Genomic DNA, 16,717 nt, shown 5'->3' with positions numbered 1-16,717 from the left:
TCATCACATACATGTTTTCTTATTACTGTCCGAAAATCTTACATATATTCCATACTTTGAAGTATTACCTTCTTCCTTCTAGAGACATAAATGCTAGACACATTTAAACAGTTCAATTAAATATTTGTTGAACAGATGAGTTAAATGAACAATACACAGGGGCTCTACAACATAAATAATTTAATTTGCAAAAATGGCCCCAGAATTGGTAAAATCATGGCAAATCATGAAAGATAAACATACAGTTAATTTCTTCTTCTGAAACTTATAAATCAGTTTTTCTCTTACTCTGCACAGAAATAACCTTGAACTGTTTTAATGGTCAAAAAGGAGTTTATAAGGCAAACAAAAATTTTAAGAAATATAGTGAAATCAGGAAATGAGAGAGTAGGAAGTAATGAGTGAGGTTCAGAGAAGTTTTACTTCATACTAACAAACTTGAAGTTTGTTTTTAAAGGTTTAAGAGAATAAAAAATTTTTGAGCAAAAGAAAAGCAACATGATTAGAAATGTATGATACAAAAATCACTACAGTACAAGCAAACAAACCAACAAACTTACATACTGGAAAGGAGTAAAAAGTCCAAAGAAACTAGTCATGGAAGATGTATGATTAGTGGAATTAGTCTGAATATAAACTCATTTTAAATGACCTCAGCTTAATGAATCTATACTTAATTTCCACACTTATGGATATAATAATACCTATAACTCAAGGATGTAGTTTTTTGTGTGTATATATACATATATACACACACATATACACACACACACGTATTTGTGTGTATGTATGTGTATATAAAGTTCTTAGCAGAGTATCTGTAGGTATTCAGCTTGACAAGACTGGAGTCATCTTCAATCAACTGCTGTGACCACCTGAGTAATCCTAGTCTATTCTCCCCCCACATAATTTTCCAGCATGCTATAAATAAACAAAACCAATAGAATGGTATATTGAGCTTTACTGACATGGACCTTGGCATCCTCAGAACCAGGAATGTGCCTGATATTCTTGATATCAGCTTAAGATAAAACAGGTACATTCTAGCTTGGATGCAGTTATTTTTCTCCTAACTACTTTCAAACTTCCTGACCTCTGACCCAAATTGTGGGTGTCCACATAGTTTTACTGCCACCCAGTATGGTGCTTCTGTCAATTAGTCCTCCAATAAACTTCACTTTGCCCAACCTTGGATCTGACTGCCTCAGTTCTTCAGTCTCCCAACACATTGGAGCCAGCTGTTATACATTGGGTTGCTCTGAAAAATCTGGAACACAGTGGAAACTTGGTAAGCATTAGCTCCCTCCATATCAATGAAATGGAATGATCAAGCAATGGTAACAAATACAGAAAATGGAGAAAAATAGGAACAAATGATGTGAATTTTTTTTTCTCTTTTAAAGAACAAATTGGAATGACATTGGAAAGATGATGGCAGCTACACTGACACTATCAATAGCTACAAGATCTACATGTACCAATATCTATGCAGAAGAATGCTAAAAGAAGCAGGAAGTGGCAAGCTGATGGATTCCAAAACAGGAGAGCCCAAAGAGCCAAGACGTATTCACTGAAAAACACTAAGAGCTAATATGTGAAGAACATCTGAAACAAAAAGGGATCTGCTCTTGCCGATCCCAGCTGAGTGCAAGTGGACAGTGGCAAAAAAAAAAAAAAAAAAAGGACTGAACTGTCTGAAGCAGGTGGTCCTCTGAAAGGTAGTCAATCCTCTGTTAATTCTCAAAACGGACTGGTCAAGTGTGACGGGCCCCGCCCATCAGCCATTAAGTCTGAGAGCTAAGATGGCGCTGAGCGGAAGTTCCACGGAGCACTTAGGTGGTAAACAACTTTCAGGAAGTCTGACAGCGGGAGCATGAGATGCACGGGAACACCGCCTGCCACGGGCAACTGCCAATGGATTGGCTGAGTCCATGTGATGTGCATGTGGACAGGCTGCTGATTGGCTGATGGGCTCTATATAAGGGAATGGTTTCTGGGGTAGAGGAAGGAAGAAGATCTACGGGAACTCTGTAAGAACCTGGGGTAATAAAACTGCTTGAGGAAGATCGTGTAAGAGTCGTCATTGCGAGCGACAGTCAAGCTTCATTTCAGGACAAGATTTCAAACAAAGAAAAGTGAAATAAAAATTCAGCAACCCAAGATCAAGAGGAAGCAAAAAAATCTCAGAAAGCAAGAATACTATACAAAAACAACAGAAAAGGAAGCTCTCTGAGAATAAAAACTTTAGTGAATCCCACACCTCATTTTAAATTTTCAGGAAAACTAATTTCACATAAAAATGAGCAACAGAAAAATGTCAGGATCACCTTTGTCGGTCTTAAACTTTCCATCTGTCTCCACATATATTCATAATCAAGGTCAATTATTGGAAAAGTTGATTTCTAAGACATTCCCATTTCATCTATTGATTAGACTTTCACTCATTCATTCAAATGTACATTGTTATTTTTATGATATAAGCTAGAAAATAAAAGTGAAAAAAATCCCTTGTAACTGAAAAGCTCACAAACAGAAAAACTGTGAACGATAAAAACACCCAAAGGTTTTAATATTTTCATTTTTTACATTATTTTCTTTCTTTAGTTTTCTCTTCTAGCTATGTAGTGGCAGTAGTAGACAGTGGTTAAGAGTAGAAATGCCACACTCAAACTGCTTGGGTTCAAATTCCAGTTCTGCCACTTTGTAGCTGTATGATATTAGCTGAGTTAATAACTTTGCCCTTAAGGTTCTCATCTAAAAAATGGAGATAAAAACAGAATAGTGGCATCATATGATTAGTGTGGTGAGCACTGAGTTAACTTATGTGTTTAGTGTAGAATGTGACATAGAATTGTGCTCAAAAACTTTTAGCTACTATTAATTTTATCTTCCATATTCTTCCCTGTTTTCATGTACATTACTAATTATTTTTTGGTTTCTGAACCAAGAGGTTTTGAAGCTTCACCCTTCTATAGTAGAAAATGCTCTTTGTCTTTTTATAATTCCACCACCTCTGGCTTTGCTCTTCACATTGCATTCATATCAGGGGATTTAAACAGGGGTCAAGAAACTACAGCCCCAGGGTCAAATTCTGTAGCCACCTTCTTTGCAGTTTTATCAGAACCTATCCACCTCTTTTCATCCAGTTAATGTCCATGGTTGTGTGCTACAATGACAAAGGGACAATTAAGACAAACCATATGGCACACAAAGCCACTAATATTCACTATGTAGTTCTTTTATGGAAAAAATATGACTACACCTGAGAGTAATAAGTAGAGAAAGGGCAAAGGATCTACAGTTAAGCAACTACTATTTAAATTCCAAGTCTGTCATTGATCTGCAAGGTGATCTTGGGCCTATCGTTTGACATTTCTAACACATCAGCTATAAAATACAAATGATCACAATTCTGTCCTACAAGTCCTTGATGAAACTTTTATATATAGCAAAAACTGGATCCCTTACATTGTTGCTTGGATAATACAATAGTCAGAGGCTTTTTGTTTGTGTTTAAGCTGATTTTTATTATAGTTGGGAGGGCACGAACTCACCAATTCTTCATAGGCACCAATACTGTCTTTCACAAACTTCACACATTTTCCTTATCTGCATGGCTCTGGAGTTTAGGACTTTTAATATTAGGTAATTTATGTAGAACACTTTACAAAATGTAAAATGCTGCAAAATTTTAGTTACTTTGATTTTAAGGAAATTAACTGATTAACTATTTCAGCCACTGGCCAGAAATAAAGACTTTTCTAGCACTCTTTGCTCAAAGGTGGCTTAAACTTTTTATTTTACCCTAAGTACCCTCACAGAGAGGTGAGTGCCTCAAAATCAAGGTTGTTTTATTATGTACAATGTGTAAAGGAAGCTGTTCACTGCTTACCTGCACGTTTTATTAACTACTATGTAAACCCTGTGGGGCAATCTCAAGACCAAGGGTTACGAAACTACAATTATTCTGTTTATTCCTTTCATGAGGACTAGGTGTCACTGTGGTAAGGCAAGTGGTCTCTGAAAAAATGTAAAAACATGCCCACTACTTACTCCTTCCTCTAGTCCTATAGTTTCTCCACTTCACTTTATATAATATAGCATATTCTCAAATACTACTTACAGATTCATTTACATGAAACATCATACTCCTGTGAGATAATAACTTTTAAATTATTCATAATCCTATGAATTTGTCTAGTTGGATTAGTAGCAGGATGTTGGGAAGAGCCATTCTGAAAGAACAAGTCACATGATTTGAAAAAAGGAAGGATTAATTTATTTTCAGGCACAGAGCAAAAGAGTTTTACAAACTCTATATTGCAATTCATTAGTGGATTATGAAATCCATTTAGTGTATTTCTTGCAGAATTTGGGCAGGAAATAAAACAATGAACAGAACTGAATGCACTGCTCATACTAATACTTTTCAAGTGAAATTCTGGTTTCAACTTATACATACAAACACTCATATATATGTATAAAATACTTGATTGGTATAATTTATTTATACAATTTATTTTTATAATTTATGGAGATTGTGCAAATAACACTTGTAGGAAAGAGGATACATTTTTTAAAAACAATTTCTAAGAGCAGGTCTGTATCTCAAATGATGAGCAGGAGTTATATTACAAAATTGAAGAGATAAATAATGCTATTAATTTTTTTAGGGAAAATGCAGAAAATAAGAAGTAGTGAAAATGCTGCTGTTAGAAGCAGTAGGCAGGAGAAGGATAAGTTAATTTTAAGTATTAATGCAAAACATCCAAAAGACATGCCCTCAGAGAGCTATGTATATGGCTCTTAAATTAAAATTAAATTTCAGGATACATTCTATGAATTCTGGGAACTTGCCTGTCTTGTTCAGCATTGTGTCCTCAAGAACTGGAATAGTGCTTGGTACAGCATTCAAGTATATGTTTATTTAGTATGTTGTTTAATATACTACATGCTGAAATTTAAATGTGGTTGTTGACAAGATTATCCACAGAAGACATTTAACCCATTTTAGAGGTCTTCAAAACTGATGAGTTCTCTGAATCATCTTTTGCCAGAAATACACACACATACTATCAATTTTGCACATAAATTCATGAAGTTCACAGACCAAATAACAAGCCTGTACTGATCAGGAATCTACAGATCTCAACTTCAATAATCACTGATAATTATGAAGAAGATGGTTAAAGAAAGAATCATTGGGGATACAGGAAAGTAAGAAGCCAAGTGGATGCAGGAAACTCAGCAGAGAAAAGATTTGAAAAGTAAGAAACTGGAAGTGTGTTATTAAGAAAGCATGGGGGGGAAAAAAGCAAGTTAAGAACTTTTCACAGAGGGAGTGATCTACAATAGCAAATGTAGTACAGAAGTACAAAACACAAACATTTGAGTTGACATTAGATTTTCCTAGAGACCTTAGAGAAGTAGTATGGGGTGGAAACCAAACTTGGTTACTGAAAGAATGAATGAAAAAAGAGCAAGAACACTGAGAATGACCAACAAAAATTTTCTTAAACATAATATTAAAAATGTTTTCAACAAATACTCATTTAGTCTCTATTATATGCTAAGTATTTTAATAACACAAATTTCATGTGCTAGGCATCCTATCCACATCCTGCCTAAAAATATATTCTTAAGAAATTTGACAACTCTCCTTACAACTCTAAATTCTCTTTCCCACCTCCAAACTTCAAATCAATAAATTCTTCATGTAATAGATGCTTTGAAGTGGCTGAATTAATAAGCTATATAGTCTGTATTTCTGTAGTTTATTAGAGACTTAGAAAGTGCTAGAACTACTAGGCCTTTTATAAATAGGTAATAAATTATCCTATCACAAGAATTACATTATTCTTTCAACTAACCAATTCATGATGCTATTCAATGGAATTCCTAAGGACACACCTCTGACACTGCTCCCCTCCAAATCTCTCTGAGATCTCTCATTGACTTCATACATCCTAAAAAAATCTGTTATACTGAGTCTGAAATAAAAATCTAGAAAACTCATTTCTCAAAATCCCCTTTAAACAGTTTTAATTCTGAAAAAGTCTAAACCTTCTTTGTGCAAATGAACAAATCGTTTTCTATTAGAACTGTCTAAGTTTACCTAAGATACGAAAGAAATATATTCAACACTAGAAAAACAATTCATACTTATGTTTTTGGACAATTTGTTAAAGTTTATCATTAATCCCATTAACAATTCATTCAGTCAATGAACAATCAGAGTTCCTCCCATATGTCAAGCACTAGTGATATGACAGTGAACAAAACAGGACCATTTACTTTCATTATAGGAGAAACAAAATTTTAAAACTTAACTGGGTAAGTATTTCAATGGTATGAAAACACATAATCCAGGGATAAGTTTTGTTTTGTTTTTTTCTTTATTCTTTTCTTTTTTTCTAAATTTTTGTAGAAGGATGCGGAAAGGGGTGGGGGTATTCAGTGGTCAAGGAAGGCTTTTTTTTTTTTTTTTTTTTTTTTTTTTTTTATCACATAAGGGAGTTTATTAAGCAAATAGAGTGTCTCCCTGCAGTGTAAGAGGAAAAATGAGAGGAAAAGAAAGGGCGCGCGCTAGAGAGTGTGTGAAAGCCAGGAGGACAGAGAAAGTGAGGAGGAAAGACAGAAGAATCAAAGAAGGCTCTCTTTTGAGGAGCATTCTGAGAAATAATAAAGTCTAGTGGAGGTAAGAGGGAGTTATACTAAACATACCTTAATAACACCACTTTTGAAAAATTATGAACATTTGAAATACTTTTTAAAAAGCATTAAAGGGAACAGTCACATATTTCCCATCTGGCTGAAAGGATATACACTGACAAGTCTTTTAAAGTTATTTACAGGTTTGTCTTCCCAATTAGACTGTGAATTCTATGAAGTAGGGGCTGTCTTCCTTGAAATATGCAAGATCTAACACTAAGTTAGACTTCTGTTTAATATAATGCATTCCTCCAGTACTAGCAGAAACACCAATGTTCCACAAGTCACAAAACCAATATATTATCTATATTATTGAATGCACTGTAAGTATAAAGAAATTTTGTCTTTTCCCTTGCATGTCAGCAACTTTATAATACTTGGGAAATTTATTCATGATCAAACAGTAAATATAATTTCCATTCCACAAGTTATCAAGTCATTACTTAAGCATCCTACGAAGGCATTCATTGAACAAATTAGCTACTGAAATCTACTGAACTATGCTAAAGACTGGTAATATGAATTTTAATAACACAAATTTCACGCTTTAATGAAACTCAAGTTTCTTTTCTTAAGCCTGTCTCCCGCTAAAGTTTCTGAAATGAGGGGAAAAAAAAAAAAAAATAACCTTTCTTGCAGAACGGATTCCATGTTTGGCTGTTTTTAGATTTAAAAAACACTCTGCCCTAAAACAGCCAAGTATGGGACAGAAGAATGTCACACGTGAGCACGTGTCCAAGAGTTAACCAGTAATTTTGCCCCTTAGAATAGGATTTACCGGTATGGAGTAGGTACGAAACTGTGGTGTGTGTAAAAGTGCTTTGAAGGAGGAGTGGGGCAGAGAATAAAAAGGAGAGGAATTAGGAATCAAGTTTTGAAGAGAGAACAATTTGTTCACGGGTCTTCTACACACCTTTTCTGCACAGACCTGAAACGCTTCCAAACACCTGACAACGCAAGGCCTTACAGGCCCTCTATTTCTTGGCTCCTAAAAAAGCTTCACAATCCACTCTGCCGCCCCCTCCGCGCCGCCCAGGAACCACAGGAAGATTGTGACAGCCTTAACCCCAAGGCGCTCCTGCCATACAAATGGAAGCTGCGCCGGGCCTCTGGACTGGCGCGGAGGTAGGGAGGTCATTCTCTAAACGAACAGCGGGGAATGCCACAGAGTGGCCAGTCAAAGAAGGGGTCAGACTCAACCTCCTCCTCAGCTTGGCCCGTCCAGTGAGGGCTCCGTGCCGAAGACAGACCGGAGAAGCCACCTGTCCGAGCGGAGTGGGTGCTTCCGAACGATTTCCCAGAGCTTTTGGTCGTTCTGTGCCCGCCCCGCCCGAAATTACCTTCCCAAGTGACATCGTAAAGCTCTGAGACCTTCGCCATCTTCCTAGAACCTAGAGGCAGCTGGGTGAGAGGGCGGGCAGACGTAGTCACGTGACCTGAGACCGGGCGGTGGCGGATTACGAAGCCATTTCTCATTGGCCGAGAGAGAGGAGTGGGTGGTATCTGCCGGCACGTGCACGCAGTTCTGCGGAAGGGCTTTCGGAGGAAGGAAGGGGGCGGAGCCAGCCGGGCTGTGAGCTGTGTGTCTGGAGACTGCGGGTCCCCTAGCCGCCGGCCGGGCGGTAGAGCAGATTTGGGGTGAGGAGTCGTATTGGCTCTAGATGTTTATCAATTGCTGGATTTTCAGTATCCGCCACTCCTGGTGTTTTTGTTTTTTTAATACACGGGCTTATTCATTATCTTCATATGTCCCCAGTCAGTACTTCAGGACCCGCTGCAATGCAGTGTTCTCCCCAAATAACCTTTTCTCTCCCCGACTTCCTTCTTTCCCTAATGATATTCGCTTCCACATTTACTTTTTAAGGCTTCAACCAAACAAAGTCTCCAAAAACTTAGTTAAATTTCAGAAGAGCTAAGTGGGATTCTCGCCCCCACGCTTTATGTTCACATGAAAGCCCTCCTATCGACCTGTACCCTTAATGTTCATAATGCATGCAATTACTTTATGCCTGTCTGCTGCCTCTCTAGATATGAAACTCCTTAAGCAGCCAATGAGTTGGTGCTTGTAAAAATGATGAAGGTATAAGTGAGACTTTGACAGCTCCTAAACTTTACTCCACCTGTTTACTGCGAGGGGGAACCTCCTTTTACAGTCACTTTCGGAACCTTTGGACCGATCCTAGAGCTAAGGAGAAATGTCTGGACTGCAAGCAAGAAATTCGAGGATCTGGAGCATATATTTAGTATTTTAAAAAATAATAATATTAAATTGTAGAGGTGGAAAAGTGTAAGGTGAGGGGAGAAAAAGGCCCAAAAAATCTCTGCAAAACAATCATAGTTAGGGGTTAATAAGATGTAATCAAGATTTGAGGAGAGAAAAAAGGAGTTCTATCCCAAAAGCCCAGCTTTTTTGAAGTATAGTTGACAAATTAAAATTGTGTATGTTTAAGGTATAAACATGGTGATGGATGGTTTGATATAAATATACATTTTTAAATGATTCACAATCAAGCTGATGAATACACCCCCCCCATAGTTACTTTGTGTGTGGTGGTGGTGGTGGGTTGTGTGTGAGAATACAAAATATCTATTCTCTTAACCAATTTCAAGTTTACCATATACAGTTGTTAACTATAGTCATAGTGAGGGTCATTAGATCTTCAGAAGTATTAATCTCATAACTAAAAGTTTGTACCCTTTACCAGCATTTCCAAATCCTTTCTCAGCCCCTGGCAATCTCTGGTTTTTGTTTAAAAGAAAAAAGAACAATCAATGCCAGCTGCCACAGAGAAGTCATATAAGGACAGCGATGACTACTGAATTTATGGACTTAGATTCTGAATGAGCTTCATTCTCTCCAGACTAAATAGACTTTTAAAAAGTCCTTCATTCAAAAATTAAAATATACTCCACTCAGAAATTCACATTCTCCTAGTGTTTCAATAAAACAATCTGGTATAATGGGGAGAACAATTACTTATTTGAATCCTGACCTTACCAGTTAACAGCTGAGTGACTTTCAGCATGTATCTACCTCTCAGCATCAGAGATGCTGATATGTAAAAAGTTAAAGAATGTATAAAAAGATAACAACATTGAGTTGTTATCTGTATTAAAAGAACTATTAAAACTAAAGCATCTACACAGCACATTCATGGAGGTACCAGTCTTATTTCTATAAGTACTATTATATTCTGATGACCCCCAAATTCATAAATCATCCCCAAACCCAGTTCTGCTTGCTTGACATGTTCACTTAGATGGATAGCTAATATGCTTATCAGAGTTCTATCTCAAGCAGGACTCCAGGTTCCTGCTGCTACCTCCTCCACTCCCACTTGTTGCACAAGCTAAAATTATAGGAATTATCCTTGATTCCCTTCTTTACTACTCTCCCCATTGTCCATTCTATCAGCACATTGTATAATTTCCAAAACATTCCCCAAATCTATCTACCTCTTTTGATCTCCTCTGGCTTCCAGTTTAATCCAAATCACAGCCATCTATCTCTTGCCTGAATGACTGATGTCTCATAATCAAGTTTGTTTCATTCTTGATATGTAAAATCTTTTTTGTGTACACAGCTGTACTGTTCTTTTAAAAAAATCAAACCACAGAAGTCCTTTGCTTAAAGTCCTCAAATGACTCCTTATGGCAATGAAACTGCTCAAAAAGCTGTACTGTGGTTTGTAGGGTTTTACTCAATCTGGCTTGCACGTACCTCCCTTGCCTCACCTTCTGTTCCATCTCTCTTCACTAGGCCCCAGCTATTTTCACCTATTTCCAATACTTCAAACTTGCATAGAGCTCCTGTCAGAATTGGGTCTGGCATTTTCCCAGCTGTTCCCCATTTCCTAGATGTTCCTCTCCAAAGCTTTAAGTGCTTTAAGTGACCATCTTCCTTGTGCCATTCCTATCTGCCCAGAAAGACCTTTCTTGACCATTCAATAAAAAAAAAATAGTCCCTAGTTAATACCTGTAATCATTATGACACTTAGCACTAGACTGACTTTGTCATAAAAATCTTGCAACATCCAGCCTAGAAAAATATCTAGTACATGCATAGTAAATATTTCTTGAATGAATGAATGCAATAGATAAAATCAATGATGGCTTGGACTAGTAAGTACTAAGGATAATATTTCATGATAGTATCATGAACTCTATTGGTTAAAGAAAGAATGCTTTCTTTCCATATCTGATGCTTTCCTAAAAATGATGAATTCAGCCTATGCAGGGACCAGGCCACTTCATTTTTATATCTCTCAACTTCTTACCATAGTGTGTTGCATACAAGAGGCACTTAATATTTTCGCTACATTTTTTTTGTCTAAAATTTTGTTATGGTTTTTGAGGGGGCTGTTGCCCTTAGGATACTGAAGGAGAGGTGTATTTTAAAGATTTTTAAGGACTTTTAAAGGTTACAACTAATTGAGGAAATAAATTCTTTCTTAACTAAATATTTTTGTAGCTAGCTACTATTGTCGGTTAGGCAGTAAGCATATGACACTAAGTTAAAAGCAATCATTCAAAATTTTAGGCTGGAAAGGATTTTATTTTAGAGTTAGAATAGACTTATTTAGAACAATATTTTTCAAACTTTGGCCTACAGCACATACTAAAGAGTGCATTTTTATGTTGTCACACACTGTGTATACATAATTTGAAAATGAAAATTTACAAACTATTACCATATCTCTATATTTTCTCTTCAAAATATAGTCAATTCCATTTATTTTCTAAAAATACTGGTGTGACACTCCAACAGAATCATGACTCATAGTTTAAAATACACAATTGAACATTTTGTATATTTCCTAATCTAGGGCCCTGAAGTGAAATGATTTGCCCAAGTTCTTGCCACTAATAGGTAAGATGGGTTATTCTTGTGGAGATGATTTGTTAGATCATATATGAAAGTTGAAATATTTATGTGAAAAATATATTGAAGGGAAATTTTGTTACCAATACAGTTCTTCCAAGTGGGGAAAATGATTGTTTATAGATTATAACATTTCAGATGTCTAATAAAACTTGCCTTCCTTAGGGACACTCAGGAAAAAAATTGGTATGTCAACGACAAAAATTCTGTATTCTTTAACATTGTATAATAGTTCATTATAATTGTAAATAAAAAAGAAATCTCATATAAATAAAATTATAACCCTGAAAACATAAACATCTGTTGGATTGCTTTTTAGAACACCTTAACTGAATGTTCTCAAAGCTTCCTACACCATCACTCATTTGGGAAAACGTTTTCATTTATGTGAAGAATATTTAATCTAGCCTCTCTGACTACTTAATATTGGAGACAAATACCACGGAAATGTCTAGGCATCCAAATATTAGGTTATATTAATAGCCACATTATGAATAAAATGTGTCAGATATGATTTGAAGAATTATCTCATTTAATGTGATATGTGTTTTTTAGGTGAAGCTCTATTTCAGTTTTTTCCTATATGATTATGTTTGAATATTGGAATGACAGTGAATCAGAATGAACTGGTATAAGATAGGAATAACTTGGGCATAAGCCCCCATTTTCTTTGAAATAGGATAAACTTCAATTATTTATTGAGCCAAATTGCACCACAAAGAATTTTAGAGATACATCTCTTTTATGGTTTATTTAATTCAATTAATATCTGCAGACATGAGAGAATAAAGCAGCTTGTTAAATTTAATAAACTTTATGGCATGTATTCAATGTACATTGTTTAACAAGTCAGTATAATACTATTTTAATTGATTTTGTAATATTTAGAATCTTCATCAGATCATTTATTTAGACTCTAATGTCTGCTTTGTTCTGTCTTAATCATAGTGAATTAAAGTGTCCCATATTATGTAGCACAGTTTATAACCTCTATTTGCTATGACAATTATCCATCAAAGTAAATTGTTTTCACTCAAACTCTCTAATATAAAGTTTACCACAGCTTTTAAATCATGTTATTGTTTTGAATTAGTGGATCATAACCATAATCCCTTTTTTTTTATTTACGGGAAAATATTACTTATTTAATTTTCATTCCATGTCAATAGATTTTCATTCTGACATGCCACAGAAGGATATTTTCCAGTTTTCCTTAGGGTTTTATTTACCAAGGGCTAGATTAGCATGATTTGTTTTTAGGAATTTACTGGATATTGTTTTTAATTATATCTTTAATGGATTAATTAATGTGGTCCTCCAAAACAAGTGTTTATACCCCCTTTGCTGGCCCAACTGCAGCACTTTGGCACTTCTAGTTTTTTCATGTTTGCTGTCATTTGCAATGTGTATATTTTTAAATTTACCAGCCATTCATTTTATATCCAATTATATTATTTTAAAAAGCAAAAGAAAGCCTCTGGGAAACATTTCCATTGAGACCATTGAGATCATTTTGGTCCTTTTACAGAATTCACAAACTGATAATTATGCCTCTGTGCCATAGTTTTAACAGTGAAGCACCTCCAGAAAGACTACACCCAGGATTTCTCCCACATGAACAATAAATTAGAGATGTTTCTTATTTTTTAAGATTTATAACCATACTTGTGTCCACTTTTTCAAATGATATTTAATTTCCTCCATAGTATATATTCTGTTAAGATATAAATGTAACAGTCCTTATGTAAAAATGTATATTCATGAACATCCATTTTTGAATACCAAATATTCCTACATACTACTACTGTGACCTGGTAGTCTCCAGAGACTTTCTAGATTCTACTTTTTACAATAGGACTGCAGATTAATTCTTTACTTGAAAAATGACCAGAAAGGTATTTATTCCCAATAAATGGCAAACTCATGCAAAAATATACTAAATGTTAACATACATATGCTATAATTACATGTTTTCTGTTAAAAGATGTGATTTAACTTTAGAATGATCTCGTTAATGATTTGGTAGTAGTATCCTGCCTACAAATGACTAAATCATTCTTTTAGACCTGTACTTGTGAGCTGTCATACTCCGATCACTAGGGCACTTGCCATTTATTTTACTGGTCATCTTATTCTTTCAGTGGTCATGCTGACCACTTTTGGCTAAAATTAGAAAGACCAGTAGTCATACTGGACATAAAGTCTCATCTTTCAGATTATAAATTATATGCCCTTTTGCATACAGGAGGGCTTAGTAAAACCCTTGGATTTACTTGAGGAAAAGACTTAATTTCCTGGGATGGTGTCTTTAAGAAAGAAAACTGCCCACCCCCTAAATCCATTCTGTTAACCCCATAATACATCATCATGTTCTTCAGAAAACAGAACAATCTCATTTTTTAAAAAAAGTACATAACATTTTTTTTTTTTTTTGCGGTGCTGGGAATTGAACCCAGGGCCTTGTGCTTGCAGGCAGGCACTCTACCAATTGAGCTATATCCCCAGCCCAACATTTTTTGACTTTTATGTAAAATTCCTTTTCATAAAAATGAGATAAGAAACAATATAAATGTGTTTTAGAAACTGCCACTTGGTTCAAATTGCCACCTCACTAGATACTGCTTTGGCACTATAATACTCTGATATTCATTACTTTTATACTATACATTTATTTTGAATCTTTAGCAGGATTGAACATTTGTCTAGGGGAAGGGAGGGGTGGAGGAAGTATAATTTCAGTTGATACTATTTTTGCAGCAATAGCAATAATATGAAATTTTAAACCTAATCTCAATCTAATCATGAGAAAACATCAAACCTTCATATACTAGTCTTAGTAAATAGTAGCTGTGTTACTTTGGTCCTGTGGGAAGCAGACATGGAGGTGGAGTTAGAAATGTAACAAACTTAATAGGCACACTCTATCTGAAAGATAAAAAGGGAAAAAAGCAGGATGGGTTGAGAGAACTTTCAGACAATGATGTATATGTGACACCTGTGAAAGAAAAGTAGGTAAGAAGAAGCCAGAGTGGGTAGGAGAAGTCTTAGACCATGATTCTGTTTTGACATAATATCAGTCAACTCAGTGTAAAATACCTGAGAAAAGGTTGTGCATTAGGGGAGTCCTGCCTAGCATTCCCCTAGCATATTGACTGGGGTGGCCCACAAGGTCATGGCTTCAACTCAGAAGCTGAAATAAACCCTGGAGTCTGTGAGCTCCCTGCATTTCTTGCGTCTGAACAGCAAGTTTCTATTTGAAGGGAGATTGGAGCAGTTCATCTCTATGGCTGCCACAATAGCTATTATTATTTTTCCCTCTAGGTGTGCATAATGTAAGTACTATTAAATGAAGAATTTTGGTGAAAGTTAGGGTCTGTGTTCTTCTGAAGTACTAGATAGAAATCACCAGATATTTGACATATAGAAATTGTATTTCAACTCCTCAGAATGCCTTTTTCTAGTATATAATAACAGTTCACCAGTGTTTGCCTTGTGTTGAAGATAAGACATGGCAGAAAAACATACATACATACACACACACACACACACACACACACACACACATACACACACGACAGAGTTTATAAAATCCACAAAGGCTTGACAGTTGGATTTTATGAAACAAATCAAGAATCATTCTTTTCTTGGGTGGGAATTAATATTAATACTATGATAAATTGCCTAGAACTTCATCTTTGTACTCAGATGCTAAATATATCCCAGTACCTCAGAATTTTCAAAATGCCTTTCCAAGAATAATAGTATAACTCTAAAAATGGCAGAATTTCTAAAATTCTAGAACTCATGATTTCCATTAAATACTAGAAAATATGAAGACATTGCACTCTGAATGCCACTTGTGCTGGGTGTGGTGGCATATGCATGTAATCCTGGCAACTTGGGAGGCTGAGGCAGGAGGATCACAAGTTTGAGGCCAGCCTTAGCAATTTATCAAGGCCCTAGGCAACTTAGTGAGACCCTGTCTCAAAAAATAAAAAGGGCTGGGACTGTAGTTCAGTAGTAAAATCTCCCTAGGTTCAGTCCCCAGTATCAAAAAAAAAAAAAAAAAAAAAAAAATGCCCCTTGATAATTCAAGGGCAATCTGTCCCTGTCATTGGTGGTTGCTAGTTAAAAAACAAGGCTAACTTTTATCAGTATTTTCCTTCCAACAATATATAATTGACTGGCTATGAAATATGTATGTTGCATAAATCTGTGGACCTCAAGGTCAACTTGAATTTATCCCTCTTGAATGCCAACTGAGCCAGCCCTATTTAGCATCTGTTCTACTGCAAGGATGCTCTTCTGGAAAGGCTTCCAAAAGAAATGATACAATGAAATTAGTACCAAATGAGAGGACTAGGGTGTTTCCTGGCTTCCCATGAACAGCGAAATTATTGCAAATGAGGTTCACATCTTCCCATTTTTCTCCCCTCTCTTTCTGTAACCCAGTGATTCAGGGTGTGTAGGAGGGTGAAAAAGTTTCACTTCTGAAGAGATACAGAAACATCACTTCTTACTGAAAATTGTCATTCCACTGCTCTGTATCCTAAGAAATGAATTGGTGTTTACTAAAGAACTGTTGAGTGAAATATGATTATTTCATTGAAGTTCAGCAGGCTAGTTAAAACCATTTTCTCCAGTAACATGATGATAAGGCAGTCTTTTGGTTTGCTTTCCCAAGTATTCATGTAAATGCTCTGTTAGAGATACTTTGCTCATGAGGGCAAGATACTCAAAAATTTTCTCTGTTTCTTAGAAATTCTTCCCTGATTTTTCCAGATTGGGGTTAGGTGCTCTTCTCATATGCTCCAGTTTCCTGTACTTTTCTCTTCTCAAAAGTGCTTCCCCACTCTATTATAATTATAACATATGTGTCTGTCACTAGACTCTAACCACTTTTTGACATGTGTGTCATGTTCATGACTTATGCCCTGAAAGCAAATAAGTATCTGTGATAAGGCAGAAACTCCATTCAAACAGTGCTCACCAATTTTGGGGCTTTATGAACCACTTCAGTTTACAGAAAAAGGTACAGGGAAAAAAAAAGTCAACTTTTTGTTTTGTTAAGTGAGGACATTAAAGTAGCAACTACAATTTGGTTTCATATCATTTCACCTGAAA

The 16,717-nt window shown here is 35.7% G+C and overlaps 1 protein-coding gene across 1 annotated transcript in view; it reads right to left on the bottom strand.

Moving 5' to 3' along the window:
- EMC2 (ER membrane protein complex subunit 2) overlaps positions 1-8,171 on the bottom strand; it is a 49,740-nt gene extending 41,569 nt beyond the window's left edge. Inside the window, exon 1 of the mRNA XM_079105316.1 lies at positions 8,052-8,171. Coding sequence (XP_078961442.1) covers positions 8,052-8,091 — 40 coding nt within the window. The 5' untranslated portion in view covers positions 8,092-8,171. The remainder of the gene's footprint in view (positions 1-8,051) is intronic.
- Positions 8,172-16,717: the final 8,546 nt, after the last annotated feature.

Source organism: Sciurus vulgaris (assembly GCF_902686455.1).
Source record: "Sciurus vulgaris genome assembly, chromosome: 1".
Taxonomy (NCBI): Eukaryota; Metazoa; Chordata; class Mammalia; order Rodentia; family Sciuridae; genus Sciurus; species Sciurus vulgaris.
The sequence above is the reverse complement of the archived record's forward strand: the minus strand, read 5'-3'. Positions and strand labels throughout refer to the sequence as shown.